General features: G+C 43.5%; 1 protein-coding gene across 1 annotated transcript in view; it reads right to left on the minus strand.

The window, feature by feature from the left end:
- The window catches only part of LOC126210105 (multiple coagulation factor deficiency protein 2 homolog), a 268,909-nt gene extending 258,067 nt beyond the window's left edge, over positions 1-10,842 (minus strand). The window contains exon 1 of the mRNA XM_049939241.1: positions 10,632-10,842. Coding sequence (XP_049795198.1) covers positions 10,632-10,633 — 2 coding nt within the window. The 5' untranslated portion in view covers positions 10,634-10,842. The remainder of the gene's footprint in view (positions 1-10,631) is intronic.
- Between the last annotated feature and the right edge of the window lie 219 nt (positions 10,843-11,061).

The raw sequence follows: 11,061 nt of genomic DNA on the forward strand, positions 1-11,061 counted from the left end.
ACGCAGTGCCGTAGGGGACCGCACCGCCACTTCCCAGCAAATTAGGGACACTGTTGCTCCTGGGGTATCGGCGAGGACCATTCGCAACCGTCTCCATGAAGCTGGGCTACGGTCCCGCACACCGTTAGGCCGTCTTCCGCTCACGCCCCAACATCGTGCAGCCCGCCTCCAGTGGTGTCGCGACAGGCGAGAATGGAGGGACGAATGGAGACGTGTCGTCTTCAGCGATGAGAGTCGCTTCTGCCTTGGTGCCAATGATGGTCGTATGCGTGTTTGGCGCCGTGCAGGTGAGCGCCACAATCAGGACTGCATACGACCGAGGCACACAGGGCCAACACCCGGCATCATGGTGTGGGGAGCGATCTCCTACACTGGCCGTACACCACTGGTGATCGTCGAGGGGACACTGAATAGTGCACGGTACATCCAAACCGTAAATAGGGTACATCCAAACCGTCATCGAACCCATCGGTCTACCATTCCTAGACCGGCAAGGGAACTTGCTGTTCCAACAGGACAATCCACGTCCGCATGTATCCCGTGCCACCCAACGTGCTCTAGAAGGTGTAAGTCAACTACCCTGGCCAGCAAGATCTCCGGATCTTTCCCCCATTGAGCATGTTTGGGACTGGATGAAGCGTCGTCTCACGCGGTCTGCACGTCCAGCACGAACGCTGGTCCAACTGAGGCGCCAGGTGGAAATGGCATGGCACGCCGTTCCACAGGACTACATCCAGCATCTCTACGATCGTCTCCATGGGAGAATAGCAGTCTGCATTGCTGCGAAAGGTGGATATACACTGTACTAGTGCCGACATTGTGCATGCTCTGTTGCCTGTGTCTATGTGCCTGTGGTTCTGTCAGTGTGATCATGTGATGTATCTGACCCCAGGAATGTGTCAATAAAGTTTCCCCTTCCTGGGACAATGAATTCACGGTGTTCTTATTTCAATTTCCAGGAGTGTATTTCTAACACATAACATACATCCTTCTTGGCGATTTCTCTACGATAAACTTCCTTAAAACACATGCTCTGCATTATATGAGCACAATATAGCTTTCTGCAGAAGTATAGTGTCCACTGTTCACATCCGATCACAGTTTACAAATTATACGATGGATGCATCAGGCCTATATAAAATGATCGTGAGTAGCAGGGGATACATCCTACAAGGAAACAGATAAACGCATAGCAGCAGTGTCTGACATGTGAAAATTACAAGTCATTCTGTCACTAACTCTGTATACAGTATATCTGTTGGGCAGATGTGTACAAGGGGATTGCAGCAGCTCACAAGCTCCTATCGCTAACTTAGTTATGACACGGAAGTCTTGATTTTCATCCAAGATGCGAGAGGGGAGATGAATTACAACGCACAAATCAAAGTTCGTTTAGACGAATGTGTCAAGTTTCATCACACATGGGATGGAAGTCCTCCGAAACCCAAAAGGTTTGCCATTAACAATCGCAAGTAGACAGTGCTTTAAACCACATACAGAACACCTGGCTGTATACGAGTAGAACGTAGGCCATGTCACGTGACTGATGCATCCAGAATGAGCACTGGAAAACAATTCACCTGCAGCAACTTCTCCTTCTCTAGAATGCATCAGTCAAGCATTAAATCGTACCTCGTTACAGCTCTATCTCAATCGATCACCCTGTCCGCTTTCTGTTATCCTTTAACGCAGATGCAGGTAAGTTTAGAGGTCCTCCTGAAAAGCATCAGATACAGTAGTCAACTCACGTGTATCACTGGCACCTCAATATACACTACTGGCCATTAAAATTGCTACACCACGAAGATGACGTGCTACAGACGCGAAATTTAACCGACAGCAAGAAGATGCTGTGATATGCAAATGATTAGCTTTTCAGAGCATTCAGGTTGGCGCCGGTGGCGACGCCTACAACGTGCTGACATGAGGAAAGCTTCAAACCGATTTCTCATACACAAACAGCAGTTGGCCGGCGTTGCTTGGTGAAACGTTGTTGTGATGCCTCGTGTAAGGAGGAGAAATGCTTACCATCACGTTTCGAACTTTGATAAAGGACGGATTGTAGCCTATCGCGATTGCGGTTTATCGTATCGCGACATTGCTGCTCGCGTTGGTCGAGACCCAATGACTGTTAGCAGAATATGGAATCGGTGGGTTCAGGAGGATAATACGGAACGCCGTGCTGGATCCCAACGGCCTCGTATCACCAGCAGTCAAGATGACAGGCATCTTATTCGCATGGCTGTAACAGATCGTGCAGCCACGTCTTGATCCCTGAGTCAACAGATGGGGACGTTTGCAAGACAACACCCATCTGCACGAACAGTTCGACGTTTGCAGCAGCATGGACTATCAGCTCAGAGACCATGGCTGCGGTTACCCTTGACGCTGCATCACAGACAGGAGCGCCCACGATGGTGTACTCGACAATGAACCTGGGTGCACGAATGGCAAAACGTCATTTTTTCAGCTGAATCCAAGTTCTGTTTACAGCATCATGATGGCCGCATCCATTTTTGGCGACATCGAGCTGAACGCACATTGGAAGCGTGTATTCGTCATTGCCATACTGGCGTATCACCCGGCTTGATGGTAAGGGATGCCATTGGTTACACATCTCGGTCACCTCTTGTTCACATTGACGACACTTTGAACAGAGGACCTTACATTTCAGATGTGTTACGACATGTGGCTCAACCCTCATTCAATCCCTGCGAAACCCTACATTTCAACAGGATAATGCACGACCGCATGTTTCAGGTCCTGTTCGGTCCTTTCTGGATACAGAAAATGTTCGACTGCTGCCCTGGCCAGCACATTCTCCAGATCTCTCACCAACTGAAAATGTATGGTCAAAGGTGGCCGAGCAACTGGCTCATCACAATACACCAGTCACTATTCTTGATGAACTGTGGTATCGTGTTGAAGCTGCATGGGCAGCTGCACCTATACACGCCATCAAAGCTCTTTTTGACCCAATGCCTAGGTGTATCATGGCCATTATTACGGCCGGAGGTGGTTGTTCTGGGTACTGATTTCGCAGATTCTATGCACCCAAATTGCGTGAAAAGGTAATCACGTGTCAGTTCTAGTATAATATATTTGTCCAATGAATACCTATTTATCATCTGCATTTCTTCTCGGTGTAGCAATATTTATGGCCAGTAGTGTACATACAATATAATACTGCCTTGATTGAAAAAATTTGACTGCCTCCCTGATTCCCTTCATTTCAAGGTCAACGTTTTCCGGATTCCTCTTGTTGCCGCAAACTTGTTCCCATGTACAAATTGTTCAGCGCAAGCCAGAAGATATGGAACTAATTCCTCAATTTCCTGCATTTCGCTGTACGTTGTGTCAATTTATACCTATTCCCATGGAATAAATAAATATATTTACAATCTTAAATTTGTGTTTGTGTTTTTATTTCTCTAGACAAAATGTCACATACATTAAGGTACATAAACGTTTACTAGCTTGCACTAACATGTACTAATGAACCAGAAGATAGGCAAGTACTTCCTCAGTTTCCCCGCATTTCAGTGTATATTCGGTCAATTTATACCTATTCCCTCGACATTTTTCTCTATCGATTTTATGTCAGATCTATCCACGCGATCATGAAATAATAGTCTCGTTCTATGTTCTAAAATTGCTTGAAAATGTAGCACAGCTGCCAACACATAGCACAAATGCACTGATTAGTAGGCGTAATATAGCACTGTACTCGACTGTGTCCAGTGTCTCACATATGGGGGCTGCGTGAGCGCACCTTGGAGTTTGGTGACATCAGTATAACAGTGACTGATACTCGAATATAGAGCCAACATTGACCTACATCTGGCGGCGGCTCGTGGCTGAGACTGCACCCATCTGCGAGGAATTTCTCAGGTGTCAAGTATGAAAGGGGCGGCACCACCGCATGTGGGTGGGACCCTAATGTGCGTGTTTTGACACCTGATGGCTGGATCACTTTGCAGGGGTTGCCGTTAACCTCCTGTGCGATCAAGTGGACAGGGTGTGGGTGGTGGTTCTTGGGCACATTGATAGTGTGTCTGTTGCATTATTTTGCGAGTGGGCCTGTAAGCTGTCCCATGCACTATCTGAACAGTTTACAAGTTGATTTCGTGTCTGCACATCTGTGGAATTGCATTATTTAGTAGGAGTCTGCAGGTCTGTACTGAAATTATTTCGAAAATTAGGAGTTATTTGCATGTCTGGAGAGCGTTATTTAGATGTAGTTTATAGGTCTGCAGACTGTGTATTGTGACCCCAAGCACATCAGGGCCTTTTTTTTTCATCAGTGTGATAAATATACTCCCTCCCTAAATAAAATATTCCAAAATAAATAAACTCTTTTCTCACTCTCCCCCCAGCAGCCCAAGCAGGCTGAATCATTTTGGCGCCATTTTCCCCCTCCAGACCACCATCTCAGATTATGTCACATGATGGATGACAGCACACTCTGGTGGCGGTTTTGTGTACTAGGTCAGTTGGACTCTTGATCTCATGGTGGAGAGGCTGTCTGCAAAATACTCATGTTCAGGAAAGGCAGAGTCGTTTTCCCACCATTTTCCCCATCCCAGACAGCTATCTTAGATTATGTCACTGGAGGGAGGACAGCACTCTCTGGTGGCAGTATCGTGTACTAGGTCAGCTGGAGTCTAGATCTCATGGTGGAGACACTACCTGCAAAATAAAACCTTATACCCAGCACAGGCAGAGTCGTTTTGCCGCCATTTGTACCACCATCTAGGATTATGTCACTAAATGGATGACAGCGCCCTCTGGTGGTGGTGCTGTGTACTAGGCATCGTAGTGAACATACTGTTTGCCGCCATCTTTAATAACAGTACTTACGACATCACCTGACACCATGGCCGCCATCTCGGATGACAGTGCCCTCTGGTGGTGGAGCTGTGTACTAGATCAGTTTGAGTCCAGACCTCTTGATGAACACACTGGATGGCCATACTGCATGAAATTGTTGAAAGACAGACTTATGTCCTTTTCCCATGAATCCTTAGGAGGAGGTGGCAGTCGGGTGACTGAGGTTAGTCCAAGTGTCCTATCTTTCACGCCATTTTCTTAGCTTAGTAGAGAAATCCTAAGTGACTTATATTCCCGCCAAAATTCAAACTTGGCGCCTGTTCATAGGAATTAGTGGTGATTGGGTGACTTATGAGAGCCCAAGTGACCTATTTTTCCGCGATTTTCTTAGGTTAGTAGAGATAACTGTGGTGTGATGCATTATCCTGTTGGAATTTGAACTTCCCACCGTTTTTGTGGCGGTGGGGGGCATGGCACTTTCCTGCCAAAAGCCGCCATCTTGGATAACGGTACTTGCGTCATCATCTGACGTCATGGCCGCCACCTTGGATGACGTCATGCCCTGTTGCAAAGTCTACACGCCGCTGTCTTGGATGACGTCATCGCCGCCATCTTGGATACATATGGCAACAATGCAGAGTGGCGAAGAATCCCCCTTGCCCCAAAATTGTTCTGAAATGAAGTTATTCGGAAGACAATCAACTTTTATGACTGAAATAGAAAAAGTTCTCGCACATCATCTCCTGTTATTTGAAGAGAGGTGTTTTGGATTTACTATCAAAGATATTCGTAAATTTGCATTCGATGTAGCAGAGAAATATGAACTACATCATTCTTCCAACAGAGAAAAGAAAATGGCAGGTAAAAAAATGGGTTTATTCATTTATGAGACGAAATCCACAGCTTTCCCTCCGTCAACCAGAAGGAACATCAATGCCTAGAGCAATTGGGTTTAATAGAGAGAGAATGTGAAACAATTCTTCGACCTCCTTCAGAAAACATAGATGAGAATAGAATTACAGCTAACATTATATCTGGATTTATAACGGTTTAAAAAAGGCAACAAAAATTCATTGCACAAAAGGTAAATGATTAATGGGATCTATCGTGAGCTACTAATCCCGCTGGATACTTTATTCCACCTATGATTATATTCAAGCGTAAGAGGAGGCAGCAAGCACCGACCAGGATGTGTAGTTGACATCTCACTGGCTACATGAAGGAGGAGGAGGAGATTAGTGTTTAACGTCCCGTCGACAACGAGGTCATTAGAGACGGAGCGCAAGCTCGGGTGAGGGAAGGATGGGGAAGGAAATTGGCCATGCCCTTTCAAAGGAACCATCCCGGCATTTGCCTGAAGCGATTTAGGGAAATCACGGAAAACCTAAATCAGGTTGGCCGGAGACGGGATTGAACCGTCGTCCTCCCGAATGCGAGTCCAGTGTGCTAACCACTGCGCCACCTCGCTCGGTGGCTACATGAATCCTGAGTTGTTTGTGTCATGGTTCAAACACTTTGAATACATTGTGAACCGTGGCAAGGACTCACCTGCGCTCCTGCTACTTGTTGGTCACACAACGCACAGCAGAAATCTAGAGGCTGTTGAGTACGTTCCTGATAATGGTATTAACATGATGCAATTACCTGGGCACACTACCCACAGGCTGCAACCACTTGATGTTTCGTTTTTTGCACCTCTTCAAACCTACTTCACTCAAGCCCAGGACAAGTGGTTACGTGAAAACATAGGTCAAATTGTAACACACTTTCAGTTATCTGGACTGTTGAATGAAGGTTATGACTGAGCAGCAACAGTAGGAATAGTGGAGAGTGCCTTCCGCTCAGCTGGAATTTGCCCTGTGAAAAGGAATGTGTTTCCAGATCATCATTTTTCACCAGCTGACTGCTTGGGAAGTGATGATATTTTCTTGAGAAACCGAGTTCATCGAACGTTAGATACGAATCTTCTTCCAGCGACAATTCAACTGAAGACTATTGTGGGCCTACGACACCCACAAAGAAATTCAAGAAGATTATGAGCAAGATGTCACCCCTTCCAAATTCATACGACAAGCCTGCTATTCGAGGTAGAGGAAAAGCACAGAATGCCACTGTAAACACTAGCAATCCTTATAAACTAGAATTAGAGCAGTCTGCAAGGTCAAGTAGAGAAACAAAAAGCTGCCATCACTGCTTTATTTCCCAAAGAACAGAAAACAAACGGCACTGTTGGAAATTCAAGCTGGTTCTCTATAAGAAGATTAAAGAAGGTGACACGATAGAGTGTATGGTCTGTAAATTATGAGTTCATACACGATGTGCCAATGTGAAGCTCAACATAAGGAAAATTTTCTATTCAGACTGCAATTAGGCTTCAAAGTAATTTATCATTCTTAACCCCAGTTAATGGAAATTATTGGTATATTTCAGGGTGTCAAGGTTACTTATATTTTTCTTTGTAACAAGTTTCCTAGTTTATTCTTTGTTTTGATTTGAAGTGACTATAGCTATGAGTACGAAAATTATTTCAGTAATTTCTCAATATAAACATCTTAACATAATGAATATTTCAAAGCTCTTTGTTTAATACAATATAGAATACGTACCTAAATGATGTGATTGTTTAATAAACATGTGGAACTGAATCTTTATTTAATATATTAAAGTTATTATTTACTTTTTATTCATTGTTTTACCATATGGTGCAATTTAAGCAACTAAAGATCCAAAGTAAGCAACAGGTTTCCTACTTCGGGCGATTTACTCAATTCTAAATTTTAAATGATACCTATTTATGTCATGTGTTTATTCAAATGTATAATATCACTTGAGGAAAGTATGCAACACGTAGCTTTTTGTACAGTACATTTTGTTTCAATTAGATACATAATATAGGCGTAGGGTAGCAAAATAAAAAAAAGTGGTCGAATAAAGGTAACCTTCCCCTATGATTTCCTTCACTATTTTCAACAGTCTGGAAATGCTGGGGTAACGTTTCGATCAAGTGGGTGTAGAAAACACGTAGTTTTGAGGCAAAGAATTTGTCGAGCCACGTTCGGAGGGAATCCGGAAAGGAAGTTTCTTGAAGGTTGTTCAATAGACAGAAGAAAAGGCGAAAATCTGAGGGTGCAAGGTAGGTGAATCAGGTGAGTTGCGGAGTGGGTTCCCAACCCAAGCCCTGTACAGTGTTGTTTAGCAGAATGCGGGCAGGCATTATCATGGAGTATCATTACTTCACGCATTCTTCCTGGTCGTTGTTCTTGGACTGCCTCTGAAAGGTGTCTCCGTTGTTGGTAATAAATGTCAACAGTGCTGGTTACATGTCGGGAAAGCAATTCGTGCTACACCGCACCGTCGCAGTCCCACCACATGCATAACATTACCTTTTGGAGATGTGCATCTCTACGAGGAGTTGCTGCTTTGTTTGGGCTCAACCAGTCCTTTCTTTTCCTCATGCTAGCATAAAGACACCGTTTCTCCTCACCAGTAACGACACACGGCAGAAAGGTCGGTGTTCTTCACGAGCCAATTGATCAGGAGCAAGCAGAGCTGAACACATGACCACCTGCTGATTTTTGTGATTGTGGCTTAGAGCATGTGGTACCCATACACGCGATTTTTGAACTTTCACCATTGTGTGCAAGTGTCGAATGATGGTGGAATTATCACATTTCATCAAATTTGCCATTTCTCGAGTACAATGATGTGGATCACTATGGATTAGTGTGTTTAAAAGACGCAGGTTCGAATCCTGCCTCGGGCATGGGTGTGTGTGATGTCCTTAGGTTAGTTAGGTTTAAGTAGTTCTAAGTTCTAGGGGACTGATAACCACAGCAGTTGAGTCCCATAGTGCTCAGAGCCATTTGTTTAAAAGATCTTCATCAAATGCCGACGGTTCTGAATAAGGATAGTCACTAACGTCAAAACAATCCTCCCTAAAACGAGAAAATCATTTTCTTGCCGCGCTCTGTCCAGTGACATTATCCCCATACAAGGCGCAATTGTATGTGGTTGTCTCCATTGCTGTCGCCTGTCTAATGAACGTAAATAGGGGGATAAATCGAAAGTGTTTCGGTTTCTTCATTTAGCATTCCACTTTCTTATATCCACAGCTCCAATCACTATCTTCGTATTATCAAATGACAATATGTAAACTCAAATAGCAACAGTTAACTACAAATAAAAAACGACAGTCAATAAATAAATCCATAGCAACCAAAATACCAACATGCAGAACAAAATCGCTACAAACTTACGGACCAACCTAACAGAAGAAAGTACACGATACTCTACACACAGAATATAATAAAAACAATGTATAAAATGCATGCAGAATAGTACTGCTCTGTGTACAATTAGTATTACCATGACTGCTTCTGATAGTCCTTTCTCATATACTGTTATTCATGACATGCTCTACACATTATTCAAGTAATGACGAATATAAAGTGGTGGCTTAAACTATTTTAACTGTTATCCGTGAAGATGGTCCACAAGTGAAACCGGTTGATGTTTGGATTTAAAATAAAAGCCGCCGATGGTCAACATACATTTTATACATTACTTGACAGCTGTTGATAGGCACCTTCCAAATATGTTTAATAAAACAGATTGCTACTACTTCGTATTAGCTGAATTAAACGAATTTGATTAAATCAGTGGAATTTTTAATTCGTGTAATTACAGTGTCTGAGTGAACAATAGGCAGAAGCATGAAACTTAGTCTCCAATTCCGTTTAGCTTTAAAGTAATTGAGAGAAAATGAGACACCACAGTGCTTTACGTTCAGTGTATATCACTGTCCTTATATTAGTTCCCACACTCAAATTATTTATAGTTTCGACTCTTTCAGTGTCACAAATATTTACAGTGGCCATGGAAGAAATCATTTAGAGTCGTTACGGAATAAATATATCAAGGTTTCGGTTTTAATCTTTGATGTTCGAAATAACAGCAACGAAGGCCTTCATTAGAATTCGAACTGATCACCATATTCCCATCCTCCTATTTTGTTGCCACGCAACTTGATTTCAGTAAAAGAACGTGGCTGTTGGAAACCCATAAGTCATTTAGTTGTTTCAACGGCTACTAGAGCGCTCTGTAGTCGACGCCACACTGACAAGCTCGTTCCGTACTCGTAGGCTAGACCGAGCATATTAAAAACTAGAAAAGCGTCGTTAATGCGTTTACGAAAGAGCGTTGCTGTGTGTACTAGTAGGGTCGAACATAATCGTCTCATATAGTAAAAGGATATGTTGTGAATTTCACTCAAATATCTTGGGACATACTGCTTTTAGTTCCAACAATAAAATTTTGCTTAGTATTAAACTCATTTTTCCGAATTTTGATACGAAACGGACGTTATACGTTATTCACGTGTATGTAATTATAAGTGAAGAAGATATTTCGACTGTTTGGGTGCACTATTGTGTAGTATGAATTTTTTAAATGAGTGTCAGTCATGCAAATTTCACAAAAAGTATAAAATATATGTCTTTACAGCTCTGGATTTGATAAATACAATAATATTTTTCGTGAAGGTGGGAAGAGGGCTCTGTCTGTTTTTATTGCAGGTTATGCTAAAAATGTTTTATTCTTTGCAAAACAGCGATTTCCGTAAAATTCTAACAATAACAGTACGTGTGAAAGCGTATTGGCCTCGTTCAACATTAACACTACTAATAAATGAAAATAAGAAAACGAGAAACGCAATAAAACAGAGGAGCAACGTTAATGTCTGCATTTCAACAGAAGGAATAACATGAAGCTAAACATTTAGATCTGCAAACACAGAAACTCACATCTTCCGCTGAACACCAAAGCTATTCGTATTGTCTGTCAAGGCTTCGACGTCTCCCAGTGCTGTTCCAAGCTGTGCACACACGCACACACTCAGACACACACGCCCCCGCTCTCACTAACACCGTCGTAAGCCTTCACACACATACAAGTACATACACACACACATACAAGAACAAACGCGACCAGGTGGAGCTTTGCAGACGGGAAGACATCAATACTTGCGACCCCGCAGTGGGTTCGGTGGCGCGAGGTTGGCAACGCGCACGCCCGAAAACATCTGCTGCTCTTAGTAGCGGTGGCGGCCGCCGGGCGGCGCTGGTGTACGCTTTCGAAGCCGAGCGGCACCAACTAAAAGGTAATGTCTTTTGCTCTGACTAACAGCGTTAGCCGTCGCTGGGAATAAAAAAAAAGGAGGGGAGGAAGTGACAG

The sequence above is a fragment of the Schistocerca nitens genome, chromosome 10 (genome assembly GCF_023898315.1).
Source record: "Schistocerca nitens isolate TAMUIC-IGC-003100 chromosome 10, iqSchNite1.1, whole genome shotgun sequence".
In the NCBI taxonomy this organism is placed as follows: domain Eukaryota; kingdom Metazoa; phylum Arthropoda; class Insecta; order Orthoptera; family Acrididae; genus Schistocerca; species Schistocerca nitens.